The sequence below is a fragment of the Capra hircus genome, chromosome 24 (genome assembly GCF_001704415.2).
Source record: "Capra hircus breed San Clemente chromosome 24, ASM170441v1, whole genome shotgun sequence".
Lineage (NCBI taxonomy): Eukaryota > Metazoa > Chordata > Mammalia > Artiodactyla > Bovidae > Capra > Capra hircus.
In genome coordinates, this window is record NC_030831.1 from 46,216,822 (window position 1) to 46,242,284 (window position 25,463).

At 39.5% G+C, this 25,463-nt stretch overlaps 1 protein-coding gene across 4 annotated transcripts in view; it reads left to right on the forward strand.

Moving 5' to 3' along the window:
* The window catches only part of C24H18orf25 (chromosome 24 C18orf25 homolog), an 82,169-nt gene that overhangs the window by 51,919 nt on the left and 4,787 nt on the right, over positions 1–25,463 (forward strand). For 2 of the 4 annotated variants that reach the window (XM_005697174.3, XM_018039570.1), the window contains exons 3-4: positions 3,748–3,930; positions 16,454–16,580. In XM_005697174.3, coding sequence (XP_005697231.1) covers positions 3,748–3,930; positions 16,454–16,580 — 310 coding nt within the window. Of the gene's footprint in view, positions 1–3,747; positions 3,931–16,453; positions 16,581–17,026; positions 17,527–25,463 lie in introns of those variants that run through there. The other 2 variants (XM_018039571.1, XM_018039572.1) reach the window with 2 other exon arrangements.

The following is a 25,463-nucleotide window of genomic DNA, read 5'->3' on the forward strand; positions in this document are numbered from 1 at the left end:
GAGAACAACTGTAAACTACGCTGGTTTTACCTACCTAGGACTCAAAAATTCTCATCTGAAAAATGGGACTGGTAACTTATGTATTACATAGTTTTAAAATTCTGTGCTTTTGGTTGTCAGCTTTGGAAAGAGGGATTTGGAAAGATAGATGTAATAGAGGATGGATGTTACGTTTTGTTTTGCTTTGTGTTTTGTTTTCATGATTCAAATTGTTTCCATGAGATTTAGAAGAGAACGCATTTGACTGAAAAGAAGACTAATTCATAAAATTAAACACTGTTGATAATACAGAAGATTTAAAGTCACATGGGGTAAACTCCACTGCAGTAGGAATGTGTGATGAATAGATAGATGTGTATGTCTTGTTTCATTTTTCTTTTTTGGCCGAACTGTGCGGCAAGCTGGATATTAGTTCTGACCAGGATCGAACCTGCACCCCCTGCAGTGGAAGCGCAGAGTCTTAACCACTGGACCGTTTGGGGAGTCCCACACCTGTATTTTGGTATTCGAAAAGTTAGAACCTGTTTATACTAGGAGGTCAGAGAGAGGATGCAAACCTGTCTAGCACAAGATAGACCAAGTTGATGTTCTTAAATGAAGCAGTGGATTGCTGAACATTTTATTTTTCTTGTGATCAGCAAGAATTTCAAGATACTTAAATCGGACACAGCACTTGGATTAACCACAGACCAAGTAGTTATTAAATAATTGAGTTAAATTTACCTTTATAGAGAGATGCTTTTAATGACTATAGAAAAACAAAGTTCATCATTATAAATTGATGATGTATGGTTGACAGATACCAAATGGGAGAATGTGCAGTTTGAATAACCTTTTATGTTGTAAACATGGAATGCTTAGTGACTGCATTTTAAATTGGAAATGTTTCCATGTGTAATTTTACTTGAAGTTGCTATTTTGATGTTTTTAAAAGTCAAAACTGTAGCAACACAGTTGTTTTAGCATCCTAGAGGAACAATCAAGTCAGAGGAAGAAAAATAGCTTCATGCTTATTCCCTCCTGTAATAAATCGATGAATCAAATTGGAAGCATAGATAGCTGCTTCTGTTATTAATGTTCATGGTTTTTCTAGTTCCTCTTAGTGGTTTGCTTTTATTTTTTTCTTTCAAGAGATACTTATTTTAAAAGGATCTTACCTCTTAATTTTGCTGTGTAGCAGAAATCATGTTTTAAAAAGAATACCATAAATTATCCCCATTAGGTAGCTAATATTCATACTTAGTGATTCAAAATCCAAGCCTTGATGCTTAGTTCTTTAAACATGTCTTACTTAATTTTGGTTTGCTGATAGTGTGAGATGACCTTGGGACACAAGATGCTTAATTGTGATTTCTTATTGGAAGGCAAAATTGGAAAAACAACCTTTCCTTGACTTTATTAAAGTTTATATAGTACTGACTTGTCATTGTTTGAATATATTAGATATGAAAAATGACAGTGATAATTTATTTTAATTTTAAGTATAATTAAAATGTGAAAATATTACTGTCTTTGTTTATGATGAATACTAAATTTAAGCTAAGCTATAAGGTGTGCTGTTTGGAAATGTGGAAGATACAAGAATGAAGCCAGATAACAAGTTTATGCTTGTATATCCTACTGATGAAGACTTTCAGACAAGTTATTTCCATGGGTAGGTGATGTTACTCTGCATGTACATCTGCACTTATACTTTTTGCATGAGTTTACATGTAGGAGTGGGTACAATTTTGACTTGACTGTTGACCTGTTGCCTCAGTTGGGTGGTTGTGAGTTGTGGGGTGGGGGAGTGTGAGGGCAAGAGGTTGTGAATGGTATTTGTGATACAAATTTTTAAATAAGTCTCTTTTATTATTTTTTCCAAACACAAAAAACCACTTAATAAAACCCTTTAAAAAATAGAATATTTGGTCAAATAGTCAATATTGTACTTGACCTTCATATCTTCTGCAACCAAATATTTGGACATCCCACATTATCTTGATTCCATAATAATCATTTTGAACTCTGACGAGAACTCCATAAATGATACAGCTTTCTTTTCTTTTTTGAAAAGAAAAACCGTAAACATGAACCAATATTTTACTGTTTGGTCTAAAATCTATTACTAACTGATACTAAGGCCACACTGTTGAATTTTATGAACTTGATGTACCCTTTTGGGGAAATTGGAAATTATTTTTAAGTAGTCAGCTGAAATTGTCATGATCGTCAGAATTTCACATTGTGACATGTCTGTTCCTTATACGGTGGCACCTAACAACTCATTTACTTTTATGTTTGGTCATTTTTTATTTTAAAAATGTTGCCGCATAAGCCTATGGTTTGGGAACTTAGTCTTAAGAGATAAGTACCCCAAGTGTGTTTCATGTTTTGTTTAGTGACAGTTTACACAATGGATGTTTGTATTAAAACAGTAATCCTTCATTGTGTTCTATTTTAATGATTCATTGGCATATGTATTCCTTCATAGTCAAGAGTTTCATAAAATAGGTGTGTTTACTGTTAATTTATTAGATATTAAAAATTTTTTTTTGGAATTAAGTGATTTGCTTTATAACTGTTGGGAGAGAAAAAGCATTTTATTCAAAAATGGCAGTTAGTAGTAAGGGATATGCTTCATAGTTGATCAAAAATGATTTTTGCTTTTTACTCTTATATTAGAAAAGGTAGCACTAGCATTTTAAATCATGTATCTATTTTACAAGCATGAATATTCATTTATTTAGCATGAATCACTGCACTGTAATTACCTCAGAGCTCAGCTGCCCTTTTAAGCAAGTTAGGGTGATTTGGAGGTAGAAGAAGGGCTCTCTTTATTTTTCCAAAAGTTTTAATATCTTCCTCTCAAATAACCCATAAGGTTGTGTATCACTTCCTTGGAGTGTCACCTGGTTGTTTTTCTCAGGGAAAAGACAATAGAAATATCCCTCACAAGACATCCAAATCCTGAAGATGAATTTTATGAGTATTATCTTTTTGTTGGGGGCTTCCCAGGTGGCTCAGTGGTAAAGAATCGGCCTGCAGTACAGGAGATTCAGGCTGGATCCCTGGGTCTGGAAGATCCCCTGGAGTAGGAAATGGCAGCCCACCCCAGTATTCTTGCCTGTAAAATCCCATGGACAGAGGAACCTGGCAAAGAGTCAGACCTGACTTGAGCACGTACTCATCTTTTTATAGAATGTTGTAAAATATATAACATCCCTAATATTATAAAAGGGCTTTACTGGAAATAGATGTTGGTCAAGTAGAGCTCTTGAAGTAGGAAAATATATATTTGACTTTCTTCTCTGATTCTACTTAGGGACTTTTAGTATTAGCTACTAAGAGGAAGAAACTAGGTTGATCCTCTTAAAAAAATATAAATTCGGTTTTAATAGTTTGTATCAGTGTTTCCTTTAAAAAATCAGCTTTACCTTCTCTGTAGTCGTCCCCTTTCTCTTAATCTTTTGCCCTTAGCAGGAATGACAGGAATTGAATGTAACTTTTGTTTAGTATAGTCTTGTCTTTGTTCTTCATAATAACACCCTTTTTCCTCCTTCTCAAATGTGTCCCTCATCTTTGTAAGCTGGAGTATTTCTTTCACTTTCATTTCATGTACAAAATAATTAGATTGTATAAAGTGCAGCTTTTCTGACTAGGTAGAATAAGAAGATAAAGGCAACAGGCATTTAGGGGGCTTTTAGTTATAGAAGTATTTTTCACCCCACAAGTTAGATACAAGTATACATTTTCTTTCCTCCCTAGATGGACCTCCAGTTGTAGCTCATTATGATATGTCTGACACCGGCTCTGAGCCAGAAGTGGTAAATGTGGACAATTTATTGGCGGCTGCAGTAGTTCAAGAGAACAGTAATTCTGTAGGAGGCCAGGACACAGGAGCTACCTGGAGGACCAGCGGGCTTCTAGAGGAGCTGAATGCAGAGGCAGGTTGGTCTCCCTATCCCTACCCCTCCTTCTCTGATGGTATAATATGCATGTGTCCTGGCAGCTCTTTTCCTTGCTTAGGAAAGCAGGCCAACTAGAAACATCTAACATTAGATGATTGCGGCTATCCAGGATGCCCTTTTTAACTGAAAAGATTTGGATAGCATGTCATTTGTCTTTACTAATCAAAAGAAAGCAAAAATGAGAATATCATTGTAGGCATAGGTAGATTTCAGTAGACATCTTGAGTTAAAAATGCCTAACATATGTAAAAATCAGGCGGATGACCTGATACTGCCTCCCACCCCCCACCCTCAATTCCCGCCGCCCCCCCCCGCCCCCACCAGTGGATTCCCGCACTTAACTCTGAACAGGGAGTGACCTTGCTGTCTGGGGAAGTGAGCTGTTTCACTTTGCCCTGTGGACTGTTCACTGAAGTGCCACACTGTTGTTCTGCCTCTTAATGCAGTGTCCCTGTTAATTTCTCTACACTAGTCCTCATTTTGTCTTTTCCAACTCTTCAGTTGCTGTCTCTCAGGAAAATCTTTCTCCCTGTCTTGCATTGTTTATCTTGGTTCTGTGATGATTCTTAAGAGTGATGTTTTATTCTCTAAGAAACCTATTGCTGTTACCTTTGCAAACCTTGCACAGTGCCTCCAAGTCTCCTTCAGTATGTTCCCCAAACCTCTTTCTTCCAACATTCTTTCTAATTTAAACCTTTTTCTAAAAGTACTAGTGTTTTTAGAAAAGTTTAAGAAAAGAGGTAGAGGGGATTGAGAGACAGACTTCTTCTATAGTGTGTATTTTCGTTATTGTTATAGAAGGATTTTAGTTTTCTAGTTAACTTATAAATTCCATTGGCTTAATAACTACCTAGAATATTATTTTTATGGGAAATGAGTTTTGTGTTATGAAAATAGCAGTGGGCTATGATTTAGAACTTTTTATATTGAAGTTGTTAGGAACTAAAAGACAATTCTACAGATCATTGTCATTAATTCATTCATAATCCCTGATTAGAACTAAATAAAAAAGTTTCTCTTTATTTGTTGAGCTTCTGATTAATTTATTGTGACTAATTTTGGAACAGGACCTTGATTTAGTTTTAACTCTGTTGTGACTGCTAACTGCCTATTTAACCTTGGACAAGGTGATTCTCCTCTGGATTTCAGTTTTTATTTGTATAATCACTTGCTTTGTCCAACAAGTGTCTTTTAAGTGTTTATTACTATGTATTGTGTATATATTGTAACATTAAATGCAGTCTGGTTGGTAGATGTAGACCACTTTATTGTGAATTGTTAGGGAAAATATGAGCAGTTACTGTTTGTTTGTTTTTTGCTTTTCATAGAGAATTTTAATATTAGGTTGAACTCTTTGGAATTGTTAATAACTGAGTTTCTGATCTACAACCAATTTAGCAGTATAATATGAATTAACCTAATAGTGCAGCATTTGGGCATCTTACCATATCATTAAAGTCATTAGCATTGGTGGGGGTGGGGAAGCTTCACATTTTCAGGTTCAGGTAATTGTTAGCTTGATCATTTAAAACAACATTAGCCTTTGGTGCTTAGCTCTAAATTCTAAGAAATAAAACATGACAGAAGTATTTGATGAGGCAAATATGCATGACTTCCTTCCTCTATTCTTCTCTTTCCACTCCAGCACTGCCTTGAAATTGATTTTTTTTTTAAAATTTTATCTATTTATTTGGCTGCTCTGGGTCTTAGTTGTAGCATGTGGGATCTAGCTCCCTGACCAGGGATCGAACCAGGGCCCCCTGCACTGGGCGCTCAGAGTCTTAGCCACTGGACCACCAGGGAAGTCCCCTGAAATTGATACTTAATATTCGGTATTCCTATGTATTCCTTCATAGTTTTACTGCATTTGCTTTGTATCTGTAAACAAGCATGTTTAAATACTAAGTAGTATTACATAGAAGGTAATCATTTGCCACTTGCTTTTTTTTTAGTTCAACATGTTGTAAAGTTTGTTCTTATTAAGTACTGCTGTAGTCCATTCACTTTTCACTGCTGTTTAGTATTCCAGCATATGCATATATGACAACAGACGTACCCACTCTCTTCTTGAACATTTATGGTGCTATTTGAAATGATGCTACCATTAGCATTTCCTGTACATGTCTTTTGGTACATGTGTGATAATTTCTCTAGGATGTAGTGTATCAAGAAAGCACATGTATGTATTGGGCCATAAATCATGTAGATTTTTGTGTATCATAGGACATGGACATCACTGTTCAACAGATCCCCATGGTATTTTCTTATGAAGCCATTTATTGATCATTCAGAGTCTTTTTTTTTTTTTTTAATTTGACATGCAGGTATGTGAGTTTTTAATCTGACATGCAGGTATGTGAGTAATGTATGTGTGTGTGTACTCAGTTATATCCAACTCTTTGCAACCTCGTGGAGTGTAGCCCGCCCAGCTCCTCTGTCCATGGAATTTTCCAGGCAAGAAAACTGGAGTGGGTTGCCATTGTTGTCTCCAGGGGATCTTCCCAACTCAGGGATTAAACCCAAGTCCCTTGTGTCTCCTGCATTGGCAGGTGGCAGGTCAGGAAGCAGTAGTTAAAATTGGACATGGAACAACAGACTGGTTCCAAACAGGAAAAGGAGTGCATCAAGGCTGTATATTGTCACCCTGCTTATTTAACTTATATGCAGAGTACATCATGAGAAACGCTGGACTGGAAGAAATTCAAGATGGAATCAAAATTGCAGGGAGAAATATCAGTAACCTCAGATATGTAGAAAGTGAAGAGGAACTAGAAAGCCTCTTGAGGAAAGTGAAAAAGTTGGCTTAAAGCTCAACATTCAGAAAATGAAGATCATAGCATCCAGTCCCATCACTTCATGGGAAATAGATGGGGAAACAGTGTCAGGCTTTATTATTTGGGGCTCCAAAATCACTGCAGATGGTGACTGCAGCCATGAAATTAAAAAAGGCTTACTCTGCTCCTTGGAAGAAAAGTTATGACCAACCTAGACAGCATATTCAAAAGCAGAGACATTACTTTGCCGACTAAGGTCCGTCTAGTCAAGACTATGGTTTTTCCTGTGGTCATGTATGGATGTGAGAGTTGGACTGTGAAGAAGGCTGAGCACCGAAGAATTGATGCTTTTCAACGGTGGTGTTGGAGAAGACTCTTGAGAGTTCCTTGGACTGCAAGGAGATCCAACCAGTCCATTCTGAAAGAGATCAACCCTGGGATTTCTTTGGAAGGAGTGATGCTAAAGCTGAAACTCCAGTACTTTGGCCACCTCATGCAAAGAGTTGACTCATTGGAAAAGACTCTGATGCTGGGAGGGATTAGGAGCAGGAGGAGAAGGGGACAACCGAGGATGAGATGGCTGGATGGCGTCACTGACTCAATGGACGTGAATCTGAGTGAACTCCGGGAGTTGGTGATGGACAGGGAGGCCTGGCGTGCTGCAATTCATGGGGTCACAAAGAGTTGGACACGACTGAGTGACTGAACTGAACTGAAGTGAATACCCTCTAGTCTTGATGTAATTGTCATAGTCGGAACTTGTTTTGTGAATTTGAATATACTTACCGTATCATAACAAAATGTTCATAGAATTTATGCTCCATTGCCAGTTTATAGTTTTGAGACTTGGACTGTTAGTATCAATTAGATCACCATTCTTGTGTTTGGAGTTTAAGATAACTGTTGTAGTGGTTAATCATAATCTTCCTCCTCTCCCTCCCAATAGAATAAACTCCAGGCACTGAGTTGGACTGTTGAGGGTCTCTGTACACTGCACTGGTTGCTCAGTCACGTCTGACTCTTTGCGACCCCGTGGACTGTTAGCCTTCCAGGTTCCTCTGTCCATGGGACTCTTCAGGCAAGAATACTGGAGTGGATTGCAATTTCCTTTTCCAGGGGACCTACCTGACCTGGGAATTGAACTCAAGTCTCCCGCATTGCAGGCAGATTCTTTACCATCTGAGCCAGCCACTTAGGATGGATATTCAGTGTCTAATAGCAACATTTCAGACCAGGTCTACAGCCCTCCATTTAGAATCACGTAAGCAATCATTAAGTGGCTTGTAGCATGTCTCTTTTTCTAAGCAACTGGGTGTTCTACTATGCAAAATAGTTTTTACTGTTTAGTTTTAGTTTCAACCAAGGCAAAAGAGTTGAAATTAGGAAAGCCACTGATCAAGAAAAGACCTAAACTTTCCTTTTCAGCCCTTGCCATAGGTTTACTTTTTCTCATTGATGCTAGAATCAAATAGTATAGTGGGTGGCAGCCTCCTGTGAGCAAACAGCTGGATTTTGAACCAGCAGCCTCTTACAGACTGTGTGACCTCATGTAAGTTATGCAGAGCCTCAGTTTTTCCTGTCAAAACTGAGATAAAACTAGTATCTACCCCCAAAGGTTATTATATTGTTATGTGAAAATTCTTAAAGAGATGGGAATACCAGACCACCTTACCTGCCTCCTGAGAAACCTGTGTGCAGGTCAAGAAGCAACATTTGGAACTAGACATGGAACAACGGACTGATTTGAAATGATGTTACCATTAACATTTCCTGTACGTGTCTTTTGGTATATGTGTGATAATTTCTCTAGGATGTAGTATATCAAGAAAGCACATGTATGTATTGGGCCATAAATCATGTAGATTTTTGTGAATCATAGGACATGGACATCACTGTTCAACAGACCCCCATGGTATTTTCTTTCTCATATTGGGAAAGGAGTACGCCAAGGCTATATTATTGTCACCCTGTGTATTTAACTTCTACGCAGAGTACATCATGCGAAATGCTGGACTGGATGAAGCATAAGCTGGAATCAAGATTGTCGGGAGAAATATTAATAACCTCATATATGCAGATGATACCACCCAAAGAGCAGAAAGCGAAGAGGAACTAAAGAGCCTTTTGATGAGGGTGAAAGAGAAGAGTAAAAAAGCTGGCTTAAAACTCAACATTTAAAAAACTTAAGATCATACATCTGGTCCCATCACTTTATGGCAAATAGATGGGGAAAATGTGGAAACAGTGACAGACTTTATTTTCTTGGGCTCCAGAATCACTGTGGATGGTGACTGCAGCCATGAAATTAAAAGACATTTGCTCCTTGGAAAAAAAGCTATACAGACCTAGAGAGCATATTAAAAAGCAGAGACATCACTTTGCTGACAAAGGTCCATGTAGTCAGAGCTATAGTTTTTCTAGTAGTCATGTACAGATGTGAGAGTTGGACCATAAAGAAAGCTGAGTGCTGAAGAATTGATGGCTTTTGAACTGTGTGGTGCTGGAGTCCCTTGGATTGCAAGGAGATCAAAGCAGTCAATTGTAAAGGAGATAACCCTCAATGTTCATTGGAAAGACTTGAAGGCTCACTCACTGTAAATGTAGATGAGGCCGAGAGAGGCTAGTCTGAAGTACTCTTGGTACAGTCATTACATTAAACTAATTTAGAGGTCCTCCTGCCTCAGAAATTAAAAATTCTAAGCAAATCTCATTTTTTCCATCAGCCTTCTTTTTAAGAAGGTGGATTATGAACATTCTCTCCATCCTTGAAATTGGGCTGGTAATCTTGATTTGTCCATAGTACAAGCTTAGTTGTAGTGAAGAGAAAAAATCTTGGGTTTCCTGTTCTTAGAGCAGGGCTTTTTATAACCAGACCAGAATGACCATGCTTCAGTTGTTAGCGCTTTAAAATTATCGTATCAAGTCTTGTGAAGGAGATTTTGTTTACCTGCTACATGTGGACTGTAAGATTTCAGGTTTCTAATCTCCTTTTCTACCACTTTTTAAAGTAGTTTTTTTAATACTTTTGTTGAAAAAGCTCAACACAAGGTAATAATTTGCTTCTTTTGAAACTCTATGAGTACTTAAGATAGTAACCTTTTTTATACCTAACATTCCACTGTCATCACTGTGTAATAATTTTATATACTGCAAATAGGCTTACGACTAGTTCTCATTAGATAGCTGATTTAAAAAAGGAAATATTTGCCCTGATAATTTAGTTACTGCCTTTTCTGGTCTACTTTCTGACTTACTTATGTGTTGCAAAGGTCAGAGGTAGGAGGTAGGAGGACAGAAATTTAGAATTTTCTCATGAAATGAAAGAAGTTATCTTTTCAAAAAGCTACACACACAAAGAACTACACAGACAGCCAGCTGCCACAATAACTGAATATAAATCTTCTGCTTTATTTTCAGTCGAATATATGGTAACTGTGATATTTACGCTTTTCGTGCAGAGCTTATTCTAGAACAGGAATAGATTACTACGACGGACAGTATTTGAAGAACCTCGTGCATCTTTGACTCACTTCTGTGTGTGCTTTAGGCCCTGCTCTGCTGTTGGATTCCTTTGAGGTCTAGGGGTGTTGGCTGGGGCCGTGTAGGGGTGACCCGAAGGCCAGAGAGTGTTCACCTCTGCACAGGGGCTTCCAAAGGAACGTGCGACTTTCCGAAGAGGGTAACATTGAGAGAAAAGGCCTGTTCATCCTGGCTCTGAAATAGAGGAGTGGATGCATTCCTGACTTACTGGAAAATGCCACGGGGTCTCTTGTAGAGCATGGCACCCCACAGGCTTGGTGTGTGGCACATTTTATTTAGTGGCTCTGAGAGGAAATGTGGCAGAATACTCACATCATTAGTTTAGAGTTGTAAACACTCACCAGGAAATTTGTTTGTATCCTGCCACCCGACCCCACCCCACCCTTTGGCCTTGTTTTGTCTTATACTGACTTTTAGACCAAGCAATAAAGAAAATGGCTGCATTGAGGTGTCGGAATCAAAGGCCTGCGCGAGAGGCAGCATTTTCAAGAAAGTCATGTTTCCACAAGGAGGCAAAGAGAACGTTCAGTGCCCTTTTCCATAGAGCTGGCATTCCATAGGGCAGTGGAAAAGTTGTAGGAAGGTGAGTAGTAGGTGGCTGGAGCAAAGGAGAAAGACAGTTGAGTAGGGGACAAGACTGCAGGAGGGCACAGCGACCCATTCCAGTCTTCTTGCCTGGAGAATCCATGGGCAGAGGAGCCTGACGGGCCACAGTCCATAGGGTCGCAGAGTCGGACACGACTGAAGCCACTTACCACACGTGCACACGGGACAAGACAGACAGATGGGCAGCTCCAGAGGGTTGTATTTTGTGAGTGGCCGGGAGGGTAGAAGTACATTTTACTTCTCATAACCATTGCTTTCCCTCTTATCTCTTCCTAATGCTTTCTCCTTTTGCTTAGCTATACTTAGACTGTTACTTCCTGCTACGCTATTCCTCTACCTTATTGAACCCATCACACAGTCCTTTTTTAGCTCCCCTAGTTGCTTTTTTCTTCCTCTATCTAGTTTGTTCAGCTCAACTCTCCTTTGCTGATATCCTCAGCTCCTTATATAGTTGACTTTCTTGTACTCAGCTGGCCAAGTCTGATCCCTGGATGCACACTTTAGAGCCTTTATCCATGCTGGAGAAAGATGAAAAGTTGAGGGTCATATTAACTTCCTGACTTGTAGCCTCACCTTGGCTGTCAGTACTGCCTAGCACTTTCCTCCTTTCCTTAGGCATCATTCTTCACAGTGGCTAGCTCACTTTTCTAAACCTACTCTAAACTGACTCTGCTATCCTACTCATACCTGTGCTCTGCAGATGGCCCTCTGCATTCTTTAAAGATCAAGATTACCTCAGCTTTCTGCCATCAAAGCTGTTTGCTCTCTGCCTTTTTTCTAGATATGGCCGGTAAAAATAACTATATGCACACACACATCCCTGTCCCTCAAACCCGTATTCCTGTTAGTGCCGTCTGTTGCCGGTTCCTCCATAGCCAGATGTCTTCGAGTGTGTCTGCTCCTTCTCCCCTTCTGTTCTTCTTCAGCCTGCTTTGCTGCAGTAGCTTCAGTCCCATCATTCCTCTGAGGTTCCCCAGGCCAGGGTTGTGTATGGTCATCTTATCACCTGTTCTACTGGGCTATACTTAGTCCCTCCTCTTATTGTGTCTCTCTGTTGGGCATTGTAGGCACTTCTTCTGAGAAGTGCTCTCTTTATGGTGCCCTGGCTTCATATCTTCAGGTTTTCTTTCTGTCTCTTGGTTGACCTGGTGAGCGCCTCTTCCTGTGCCCATCCCTTAATTACTGGTTTTTGTCAGGGTTCTGTTTTAGGCCCCCTTCATTCCTCTGGGTGAACTTTGTCTCCTCCACTATTGGGAGGACTTACCTATTATTTCCTCTCTAGACCGCTGACCTGAGCTTTAAAACAGTAGTAACTTCAACTGCCTGTTGGGCAGCAGCATCATGCCCTAAGCAGCCACCCTCAACACGCCCATTGGTGCACTGAATGCCACCAGTTACCTAATCAGAAACCTTGGCGTCAGTTTTTCCTTTGCCTAATTTCCAAGGTTACTCACTGTGTGTTCTACAGAAATGCAGACTGTTCCTCCTTTTGTTTCTTTCCTGGTTCAGCCATAGCCATTTCTCACCCTGGAAACTATAGCAGTCTAACTGGTTTCCTTGCCTCTAATATTTCTTGTCCCGCTACTCATTCTATTTCCATACTTGAAAAAATTTTAAATTCAAAATCTGATCATGTCACTTCTCTGCTGAAATCCTTCATTGGTTTCCTAGTTTTCAAGGTCAAGTCCAGATTCCTTACCCGTGATCTGACCTCTGCTGACTTTACCAGCTCATTTTTCATTACTTTTTTTTTTTTTTTTTTTAACTACCATTACCCCAGATCTTACCCTGAAGGGTGATTTTCAACCCTGAAGGCTACATGGTGTTCCTTGTGCTGCTTTCCTTCACCTGGGCCTGCTCTTCCCTGCGAGCTCAGTGTCCTTGATTGTTCTCCAGTCTAGGAAATGGTCCTTTTCTCTGTGCATGGAGGGCATTCTTTGCCTCCCTCTCAGACTAGTTTCCACACCATAATGCCAACGGACTGGTTTTTGATATCCGTGAATATACTGTAAGCTTGTTGAGGGTGGCAACTCTGCCTCCCTTGTTTATTCCCTGTAGTAGTAGTCCTAGCGCTGAGCACAGAGCATTTGCTGTCGCTTAGTCGTGTCCAGCTCTTTTGTGACCCTACGGACTGTAGCCCGCCAGTCTTCTCTGTTCACGGGAGTTTCCAAGCAGTGATACTGGAGTGGGTTGGCATTTCCTTCTCCAGGGATCTTCCTGACCCAGGGATTGAACCCATGTCTTCTGCTTGGCAAGCGGATTCTTAACCACTGAGCCACCTGGGAAGCCCAAGCACAGTGCATAGCATGTCATAAATAAGAACTTACTTTAGAAATAAATAGATGAAGTATACTGTTAGAGCTGCGCACAGCAAGTCTGCTCGAAATACTGACTGTGGAAAAGCTGAAGTTTGGGAGAAAAGGGAGAGTGTCAATTGGTATTTCTCCCGAGCAGTGTGTTTGGGACTATGTGCATGACGGCAGTCTAACTGCAGCACTGAAGTGGAAATGAGACAAAAAGCTTTGCCGCAAGCAAAGTACTGGGGTCAGAGCAAGAATCTCGGTTTACCAAATCCCACTTAAGCAGCCGCCCTAGATTTAACAAAACTGGGTCTGTGGTGGATGTCACCTTTGCATGCTTATAGAGTTCAACATCACTGCCCATACCACACAGAATCCTATCTGCTCTTTAATATAGATAGGATTAACAAGCCTATGTGCCATGTGTTCAGACACTCAGTTGTGTCCAACTCTTTGTAGCCCCATGGATTGTAGCCCGTCAGGCTCCTCTGTCCATGGAATTCTCCCGGCAAGAACACTAGAGTGGGGTGCCATTTCCTCTTCCAGGGCATCTTTCTGACCCAGGGATCAAATCTGTGTCTCTTCCATCTCCTGCATTGGCAGGGCGGATTCTTTACCACTAGCACCACGTGAGAAGCCCACTAACAAGCCTGTGCAGACTGTAATACAGTTTCAGTCACTGGTTGTATCTAGAAGACTTTAACCTTCTGTTTTCTCATATATGCATCAGTTTCAATTGAAGAAAAAAAAGGTAAAATTATAATATTAAAGAATTGTAAAAAAGACCCACAATCATTTACTTTTCATAGCTTTTAACCAGCACATACATAGTTTTAGTGTTATATGTAACTCTGTGTGTGTTATACATATATTTTTCCCAAGTTTCTACATAGCAATCTGGTGAGTATCATTTGACATCATGACTCTGCTTATTTAAAGTGTTTTCTGTAAGGCTAAATGATCAGAGGTAAGATTATAGGGTCAGAGGGTATATAAATTATAAGTCTTTTATGCTTGTGGGACTGTCCAAAATTTTCAAAAAGGATTACACTACAAGTTTGCAGGAGTATGAAAGTACAAGGTTTGTCTTGACCTTGAAGCACAGATACGAGTAAGGTGAGAAGGGAAGAGAGAGTTGTATATATAAAATGTTATTTATATTGGTTTAGTTGACCTAAAGATACTCTTGATGAGGGTGAAAGAGAAGAGTGAAAAAACTAGCCAAAAACTCAACATGAGAAAAAAAAAAGGCTAAGATCATGGCATCCAATCCCATCACTTCATGGCAAACAGAAAGGGAAAAAGTGGGCGTAGTGACAAATTTCGTTTTCTTGGGCTCCAAAGTCATGTTCAGTGACTGCAGCTGTGAAGTTTAAAGCTACTTGCTCCTTGGAAGGAAACTATGACAAACCTAGAGAGCATGTTAAAAAGCAGAGACATTACTTTGCCAACAAAGATCTGTCTAGTCAAACCTGTGGTTTTTCCAGTAGTCAGGTATGGATGTGAGAGTTGGGCCATAAGAAGGTTGAGCACCAGAGAATTGATGCTTTCGAAATACGGTGCTGGAGAAGACTTGAGAGTCCCTGGAACTGCAAGGAGTTGAGTCAGTCCCAAAGGAAATTAACTGAATATTCATTGGAAGGACTGATGGTGACGCTCCAGTTCTTCGGCCATCTGATGCGCAGAGGCAGCTCCCTGGAAAAGACCCTGATGGTGGGAAAGATTGAAAGCAAAAGGAGAAGGGGGCGGCAGAGGATGAGATGGTTAGATAGCATCATCAACCCAATGGACATGAATTTGAGCAAACTCTGGGAGATAGTGAAGGACAGAGGAGCCTGGTGTGCTGCAGTCCATGGGATCTCAAAGAGTCAGACACGACTTAGTGACTGAATAACAACAACAGTTGTTGGATTTTTTTTTTAATAGAAATAATTTTGTATCAGATGACAATATATTTAAATAAAAATACATCTTTAAAGAGTAAATGAAAGTTTATACCTGTTACAACTCTGTTTATTTCATGTTTACTCTTAGACATTCTGAAATTCAGCCTTCTAAGTCAGAATATTCAAGAACTGAATACATAGGTTTTTAACTCTTTGTCTCTGTTTTTTTTTTTTTTTTTGGCTGTGACATGTAGGATCTTAGTTCTCCTGACTAGGTATTAAACCTGTAACCCCTGCATTGGAAGCGTGAAGTCCTGTCTAACCAGAGGAGTGCTGAGGAATCCCTATGAATTTTAACTCTTTCTAGAATTGTTTAAACAGCTGGGTGCTTTGGTGCTATGCCATTAACCTGTATTGAGAGTCAGTTCTATTAAACTCATGTTTAGTGTTGGGAAATGCATTTTATTGCACCATGAAATAGATGCTTTGTGAAGATCTTTGTGAGAAAGTCCTTATAGGCTCCAGTGCTTGCCAGGGTGAAGCATTGTGTGGTGCTTTCTGTCTAATGGGGAGTGTCAGCAACATACAGGTTATATATTTCAGTTTCTCAGGGCAAAAATTGCCATTTGCTTCTAGTCTTCCCTTTTAGATGATGTTTTGGGTCCAGTTCCCCACTCCCCCATCCCCCACCCCCCACCCCCAACCAGAGATCAATCAAACCTGCACCACCGTCAGTGATAGTGCAGTCTTAACCACTGGACTGCCCAGGGAATTCCTTTGGGTTTGATTTTGTCAAGTCTGGATTCCTGGAGAGAAAATTGTTAAACTTGTTTGAAATTGAGAGAAAATTATTAAATCTTTTGTAACGTTTCCCAGTGTAACTATGATATTAATAATCCTTTTATTTACTCCATTTGTGCCTTTGAGCTTGTCTGGTTTAGAATTTTGTTATATTAAAATGATAAGCAGTAGAGAACTCCTTTGACCTGAGTGGAGACAAACCTACTCACAGGTCATTTAAAAGCAGAGTAGAATTTAATGCAAAAAGCATCACAAAATAGAGTATTATTGCAGTATATACATACCTACATTTATATACACAAACTTGTCAGAATACTCTAGAATTTTTTCTCCTAAGGAATGGCAGTAGAAAGCAAGAGAATTGGAGTTCTTACTCTTAGGTACTTCTATGTTATTTGAACATTCTTTTAACAATGAGTATGTATTGTTTTTTTTTTTTTTTATTTGACATAGGTAAGTTTCATGGAGGCAAGCTTTTATAAGGGCACTCTGTTTCAGTGATTAAACTGACAGGAGAAATCCATCAGTGTGATGTTTCTGCTGCTCTTAAGGAATCAAAATATAGTGCTAAGTTTTTTCTCCTCTTCCTCTCTCAGGTCATTTGGATCCAGGATTCCTAGCAAGTGAGAAAACATCTGCTGGCAATGCACCACTCAATGAAGAAATTAATATTGCCTCTTCAGATAGTGAAGTGGAGATTGTGGGGGTTCAGGAACACGCAAGGTAGGAAATTAATTGGAGAGAAGAAAATGGTATGGCATGCCATGGCATGGCTGGCATGAATGTTGGGAGCTATTTCTCAGCTTCCTGTAGTTTAAGAAATACATTTTGGGGTTCAGGAGTGGGAACTTATATACACCCGTGGTGGATTCATGTTGATGTATGGCAAAATCAATACAGTATTGTAAAGTAAAATAAATAAATAAATAAAAAATATTAAAATAAAATTTAAAAAAAGAAATACATTTTGATTATAGACACTTGATGGGCTTCAGAATGTATTGCAGATTGTCTTACATCAGAAACATCTTGGCCACACGTGTATGTGAACCAGAACTAATGTTTCTCTTGTTTTTAGCAAATGGCTAGATGGCTTAACAGGTTTTTCTGTTATGGCAGAAGTATCGCCATACTTCCCTGCTTCTCACCCATATTTTCTTGCCTTTCAGTTTATCTTGAAATATATCGGGAACAAATAATTGGAAAGTCTACAGTTGACATCACACCTCTTCTTAGAGCACCTCCCCTTATCTTCCATGAAAAGTTACAAGTTACTTTAGTCAGTTCTTAACAGTATATTTCTGGTGATGTTCATGTGATTTAGGGTATCTTGTTTCTTAGGAATTAAAAAAGCTGTAGGACATTGACTTAGTGTGCAGTAGTATAAAAATGATTTTGTGAAGTTTGTCATTCTTTAAGATAAGAGTGAGCAAGCTGGAGCACACGGGCCAGATCTGGCCTGCTGCGTCTTTCCATATGGACCTCAAGCTGAGAATCGTTTCTACGTTTTCAAATGGTTGGGAGAAAAGATCAAGACATGTTTTGATATGAAAAAATTAAATGAAATTCAAATATAATTTATTTATCCATAAATAAAGGTTTGTTTGAACAGACCATGCTTATTTACTTACATATTGTCTATTTTACACTCCAGTGGCAGAATTGCGAAGTTTCTTCAGACACCTTAGGGTCCACAGAGCCAAAGATATTTATTGTCTAGCTCTTTGCAGAAAAAATATACTGACTCTTCCTTTAAGATATGCTCCTAAAAATTAGTTGCAGCCCTGTCAGAGATACACCTGAGAAACATTTAACACACACATACAAAACAAAATCTCGTTTTTTGAAAAATCTGTTTTCTCTGTAGTGAACAATTTTTTTCCTGTGCCACAAGAGTTACGATTTTGTGATTTCCTCAAGTAGGTATACAAGATAGTATCTTGCCTTATTTTTAGATCTGATTTTGATCTTTGGTTAGCAAGATAATAAAACATTCACCAGCACTTATTTCTTCTGTTGACTTATTTAAAAGGTGCATTTAGGAATGGAGAAGTGGGGGCAAAATACACATGCACGTAAATTGAGGAATCCTTTCTCTAATGAGAACTGATTTTACTTTCTGAGAGGATTTTTTAGTTAAACAATTGGGGCTTTAAGGGTGTAGAGTTAAGTCGTAATTTATCAAGCCATCTCCCCGTAAGTGGCTAATTCTCCATCAGAATACTTTACCTTCTATCCTGTATTTATGCCCTAAATACAAGGGCATAAATGTCTGCATAGCTGCTTCCTTTTTTCCTGTCTTTCTAAATGGTTATTCTCCCCTATTCTGGTGGGAAAGAACTTTCATTCTTTAGCCTTTTCTTACCTCATACTTTCTTCTCTTCCTTAGTAAAAAACTTTTTCCTGTTATGTTCTCTTTCATTTTCTCATGTATTTCCTTCCAGCTAGCTCACTTACTCATCAGATGAAGAAGATAGAACTCCAGGTTTTTTCCCTTAGCATACATTTGTCATTATTTTATTTCAGCACTGTATAAATATAAAAGACGTTATTAGACTTTAAGCCCTATGTCAAGATCTTTCTAGAATATATTTTCCATTTCCGACTCTGTACTATAAAACTTACTCTGCCTATTGACTGATAGATTGATGTAGGTTAACTATCTTCTGTTGTGCCAGGAGCACATTATCCAGTTACCAACTTCCTCTTGACTTACTTTTCAAATTTTAATTCAGTGTTACTCATGTGTTCCTACTTAAGTAGGAAAGACTAGGTCATAACCTGTGTTGTCTATTTAAGCTCTTGCTCATTCTGAGACATATCACTTGGTCCAATTCTCCAATAACTCCTGCCAGTTCTCCCTTCTTTATTGTTTCTTTGTGCCTGGAAATGTTACAGATGCTGCTCTTCTTTTCAGGAATTTCCCCAGTGACTCAGCGGTAAAGACTCTGCCTGTAATGGAGAAGATACAGGTTCAGTACCTGGGTCAGGAAGGTCCCATGGAGGAGGGCATGACAACCCACTCCAGTATTTCTTGCCTGGAGAATCCTGGAGTCTGGTGGGCTACAGTCCATAGGGTCGCAGAGTCAGAGATGACTGAAGTGATTGAGCACGCACACCGTTCTTTTCAGATTCTTTGTTTAACTTTCCTTTTGTAATGAAATCTTCAGCTTATTTTCCTACCAATATTTTTGTTACCTGTAGTTGAAATTATATTATTTCTGTTAAAACTTGTAGATTTAAATTCTAAGTTTCTCTCACCTTCAGTACACGCACACACTCAAAGATTATCTTTAGTAGACCCTTCTCTGAACTTGTTACAGCCTGTTATTCAGATTGTCATTTTACTCTATGAACAAACATACTTATTTCAGTCTTAACTAAGCCAAATGACTTTGGGTACATTTTAAATAACATGCTATAACATTACTTTTGAGGACTTTTTCTTACCAGGCTCTGAAATATAAAGATATGTTTTTGTTTTTTAAATTCTGATCTTTTAGTTTGAATCCTGGGGAAATCATAACTTAGCAGTAACAGCTTTATCTTAAAATCTCAGTGTGGGTAGAGTTGACAAATTCTGTTGGAGTACTTTGAATGGACTCTTATCATTATGAGGGGATCTCTTATTTTGGCCCTTGGTCTAGGAATGAGTAGAATCTCACTGACTGTTGTGCCTTTCTCAAAAATTTTCCAGCAGTTTTGTTTAGAAGAAGCCTGGTAGTCTTTCAAACACTGAGGTTAAAAAGCTGAGAAGCAGGTTGGGGGATGGGGGGCGGGGTGAGAGGCTTTCTTATTGGTTGCTTCGAAATTGCCCCTTTAGCTGGCTGTATCTCATCTGGAATTTGTTTCTTTTACAGGTCTAGGGTTGCAGTTATGAAGTATTGATGGGCTTCTGGCAGGGTTATCACTTGGAAGAAGGTTTTAGGTTTTGATCCACATCTTTGTGTTCTAATTTGATTTTTTGCATGCATAGATGTTTTGTTTGGATTTAGCTGACCTTTTCTTCTTTTTCCTTTTGGTATTCTACCTTGTGGGCTTTCTGAGAGCTTTAAAAAACTCAGACTTCGTTCATGAGTTGTTCTCTTTGGGGATTGTGGTTGTTCTGACTTGCATTGGATACCATTTTTCCATGTTAGAAACATTGTTTTTTTGACCTTTGCATTCAGTAATTCTGGTTATGACGTGTCTTTTTTTTTTTTTTCCATTAAACAGTCATTTTTCTTTTCTTGCATGCTAACGTCTTTCCCTGCTCTTTTATTTTAGATTTTGACATATTCCCTTAGCTTACATGTGTCTTCTAGTTATAGTCCAGAAAGCATGCTTTCTTAACTTGAATGCATCTTTTATGGCTGCCTTGGATTGCTGTGATGAACTCTCGTCATTGTCTACATGTCATTTCTAGGTGTTATTTTTGGACAGTCCAGTTTTATAAGATGCTGTTTGCTAGTGAGGTGGGAACTTCCCTAAAATCTCTGGTTCTTCTGCACCCACTTACTTTTGCCATAAGTTTTAAGCTATGACCCTCTGGCCAGTATTTTTCTTTATCCTTTGTCCTTTTCCCTCCTTTCCTTCTACCAGCCTCATTGGTAATTCCCCTTGGAAGATGAGTGCATGTAGCACGGGTCTTCATGTCATGAGACTGTGTTGGAACAGTTCTCTTAGTACTTGTTCTCTGAAGCTGTTATGAATAATCAGACTCTTACCTCCTTTCACAAACATGGTCCTATGGTCATTGGTTAATGTTGATTGACCTGTCAGCAGAAGAATTAGTGTGGGAAGGCTTTTGCATTTAAGACTGATTGTATCCTAGAACCACTTGATAACATTGACCCTAAAAAGGCAAGGGGGGTGGGTGAGCATTTCCCTGAAGCTACAAGGATTCATTCCACCTTCAGTTCAGAAAAATAAGTAAGAATGTTATCTAAGAGGTCACCTTCAGGATCTGTAAATGAGAGCAAAAAATGATTAATTTTTAATGTTGTTTTCTTAGAATAGTAAGTTAGCTGTATCCACAGCTGATCATCATCAGAGCCTGCCCTCTTTCTGTGTTTTTCTGCCTTTCTACTCCCAAGTCTCTCCTTTATTGGTTTTAGTGTATGAAGAGCAGGAAATTATTATATCAAAACTTATTGTTTATAAATAGTGGATTGGTGGGGGAAATGGAAGTAAGGCCTAAGCAGCTTTTCTTGGCTGTAAGACTCAAAATGTGACTCGTTTTGGAGACCTGTTGCCAGTCATATGCAGATTAAATGCTTTGTGAGGAAGAAGCTTGTGTCTGCACTAGAATCTGATTGGACTGATTGTAAGACAGATGAGTATATTCCCACCCCATATCTTTCATAATAGAGAAAGGATATGTGCTAATACATGGAACTGTTTTATGGTAATTAACCTTCCCAAATTTTGAGCTTCTCACATCCTTCTTTTTAAAAAAATGTATTTTTATTATTTATTAATTTGGCTGCATCAGAGCTTAGTTCCTGCATGCAGGATCTAGTTCCCTGACCAGGGATCAGACCTGAGCCCCTTCTTTTGGAGGGTGGAGTCCCAGCCTCTGGACCACCAGGGAGGTGCCTCACATGAGCCTCCTGTATAGGGCCTGTCTGTGGGGTTAATAACAGTTGTTGTAGTCCCATTTCTTCCTGAGTTTTTTTTTTTCCTTTTTATCTAAGTTATTCTGTAATGTACCATCTTATAAAATACAGCTTGACTTTTTTCCCCCGTACTTAAAAAAGTGTGTTAAAAGTCTTGTTCTATCCTCATCCTAGCTACCATTTTATTTAAGGTGGTTGAGGTCTTAAATCATAAAAATTGTTTTGAATGTTTTGTTGGCTTGTAACACACAGAGAAAAGCTATAAGTGTGCCTTCTAGCTTTTGTACCCACACCCAAGTCACCAGCATTCAGAGCAAGAAGCAGGAGTCCCCCCGTGCCACTTCTTAGTTATACCTTCCCCCGTCCCCCTCCTTGTCCCCGTAACCACTGTCCTGACTTCTAACAGGATAGTTCGCCTATATTCAGAATCTTATTCACATTCCTGACAGATGCCTCAGCAATTACTTAAATGTTTAAAAGGCAGATTATTCTGTTTTGTGTAATAATGACCATTCAAAACTTGCCTTCTAGAAAACAATTGTTGGTTCTTAACTATGCTGTCAAGATTGTGTACGTAGAGGAGCTGCCTTCCATGGTGATTCTCCCTTCTTTGGCAGCTCCCCTTCAGTTGCAGTTAATAGGAGACAGAAAAGTTTTTGACCAAAGAAAGGATCATCACGTTCTCCAGAGAATCTAAAATTTTGAAGAGAAATAGAGTAAGAGGATTGGTGGTTGTTACTGTTCAGTCACTAAGTCATTTCCAACTGTTTGCGACCCCATGGACTGCAGCACAGCAGTTTCCCCTGTCCTTCACTGCCTCCCAGAGTTTGCTCAGATTCGTGTCCATTGAGTCACTGATGCTGCCCCACTATAACATCCTCCGCCACCCTCTTTTCCTTCTGCCTTCAATCTTTCCCAGCATCAAGGTGTTTTCCAATGAGTTGGCTCTTCACATCAGGTGACCAAAGTGTTGGAGCTTCAGCTTCAGCCCTTCCAGTGAATTCAGGGTTGATTTCCTTTAGGATTGACTTATTTGATTGAGACTTCACCAGCACCGTGATTTGGAAGCATCAGTTCTTCAGTGCTCAGGCTTCTTTCTGGTCCAACTCTTCACATCCATCCATGACTACTGGAGTAACCATAGCTTTGACTAGACACACCATGGTCGGTGCACTGATGTCTCTACTTCTTAATACACTATCTAGGTTTGTCATTGCTTTCCTTGCAAGAAACAAGGGTCTTTTAATTCCATGGCCACAGTCACTGTCCACCGTGATTTTGGAGCCAAAGAAAATAACATCTGTCACTGGTTCCACTTTTTTCCCTTCTGTTTGCCATGAAGTGATGGTTCTTTGAGGTGCTCAAGTAAAGGTGACTTCTAATAAATTTTCTTTTTTGCTTAAAGTAGCCCCATTTGTTTTCCAGTAACTGGAGCTATTTATGACATAACTACAGAAGCGGTTTAGTTTATCTAGCTGAAGAAATGCCTTATTTCCTTTTTATGTCTCCTTCAACCTTTCCTCATTAATAAATAGCCTCTCTAAACCTCTCACTCTCCTACTCTAGACACTTTCTAGAATCTGCTTTGCTTTTTATTGTATTATTCCTGGCGGCTAAGCAGTCTTCTTACAATAAACCATAGTGTATAATACTTGAGGTGCAGTCTGGGAAAGACATGGTTATTTAGTTGGAAATAAACTCCCCAGAGGAGACCTAATTTTGTTCTGGTTCCATGGTTTACTTTCTTAAGACCCTGGGAAGTTGTCTTTTGATCTTGGTTTTCTCTTCTGTAAAATGGGAAGATTGGATTAGGTCCTTTTTAAAGCCACTCCTTGATGTCCTGATGTTACAGTGTGTGATTATTTTAGGAGCAGTGCAAAGTTGGGAGTGAATACTGCTTTTATTTCAGAATTATTTCTTGCAGTTCTGTCAGAGATTACATTGACTTTTTTTGGTAGCTCTTCATTCCCTGATTTTTCTAAGTTTCCAACCAGCTTTTACTTCAATTACTGCTTGTATAAATGAGCATTTGAACTGTTGAAGAACGTTATATTTTTTAATTGTTGGTCTGGGCTTATCTTTGCACCCTGCTGACTCTTTTGTATTTTACCTTACCCAGTTTAATACACACCTTTGTTAAATGGCAACATTATGTTGTGGAAAACATTGGACCAGAAATCAACTTGGCCTGAAGGTCTCTTGCCTACACTTTCAAACAGTATGACCCTGAACAAGTCATGTAATCTCTTTAATCCTCAGTTTCCCTGTGAGAGTATGGATAATAGCTTCCACATCTACTTCATGGGTCTGTTGGGTGTATCAGATGTGGAGAAACTACTTAATAATTTTGGTATTCTGTTGTCATCAGTCATCAAAACCATTTCTTGGAAATGTTGAATGGACTCCTTTGACTGATTTTCTTCCATGACTACTTGATCATTTAATCTCATTGTATTTAAAGAGTGGACAGATTTGGATCAGACTGTGGGTTTTTGTGTGTCTTATTTTAATGCTTTTCACTAGCTACTCTTTGAAAATATGGTGGCCTCTGGGTTAGTAGCTGCTTGACTCATTTCTTGCAAGATGATGGCCCTCTGATAACTGTAACAAGTCCATATTCTACCCCTACTTGGCTCCAAGGGATCTGTTTTTTGGTACCTCTCTTGGGAAGGGAGTCCTTTTCAGGCTGGACTTTGTAGGAGCTGGGCCTCCTTCCGTGATCTTAAGGATCCTCAGGGGCAGTTCTGTAGCTAAACTTTGTCTGTGCATGCGTCCTCAATCTCCCAGTCATGTCCAGCTCTCTGCGACCTTATGAACTATGGCCCACCAGTCTCCCGTGTCCGTGGGATTCTCCTGGCAAGGATACTGGAATGGGTTGCTATTTCCTTTGCCAGGGGGTCTTAACCCAACCAGAGATCGAAGCCACATCTCCTGTGTGCCTACATTGGCAGGCACATTCTTTACCACTGAGCCACCTGAGAAGGACAAATTCAAACTGAAACACCATCAGTTCTCCTGCTTCTCTGCCTTCAGACTCAGATGAAACTACACCATTGGCTCTCCTGGGCCTCCAGCTTGCTGACTGCAGACCTGGGAACCGCTCAGGCGCCGTGAATTCCTTATAATAAACTTTGTCTGTTGTACTCTAATGTTGCTTTTGAACCTAGAGGTGCAGGTGGCTTGGAATAGAAATTAGAGTTCTGAAGTGACTAAGCATCACTCATTGTATACAGGTTGTCAGAACAGCTGCTTGAGATCCACTGTAGTAGTTTGTGTGATTAGAATCATGCCGCTTGCCCCTTCTCACGGCTGTTGTGTAGTAATGGGTCTTACAATTGAGATGGGACGGCATAAGGAGCAGTGATAGCTTGTGCTGCTTGCCTTCCTCTCATTTGAATCAAAACTTACTCCGTGGCTCATCCTGGAGGTTCATGGTTCTATCATTTGACTGGAATATGCAATTCAGTCTGGAGGTATTTCTGAAACAATTCTCTCCCAGTCGGTGAACTTCGAGATACGTCAGCTTGATAGTTCTGACACTCTTATCGAATACTTTTAGAGAATCTAAGCTAAGTACTTCAGCCTCGTTATTTTCACTAAGCTAATACGTATGTGTTTGCGATGAACTAGCCAGACTTTTCTGTTGTCACCTTCAAGATGAGGAAAATTGATCTTTAATTCACGTTCTTGTTGTTTAGTCGCTAAGTTGTATCTAACTCTCTGTAATCCCATGGACTATAGCCTGCCGGGCTCCTCTGTCTCGGGTTTCCCAGGCAAGAATGCTGGAGTGGGTTGCCGTTTCCTTCTCCAGGGGACCTTCCCAGCTCGGGGGCCAAACCCAGGTCTCCTGCACTGGCAGGCAGATTGACCACTGAGCCACCAGGGAAGCCTCTCTAACTCATGACCTAGCACTTATATAGGCATTTAAAAACCTAGCCCGTGAAAGGGGTATTACCGTTAACTGTTTTCGGAAGTAGTATTAACAAATACGGCACGGAACTTATTTTAA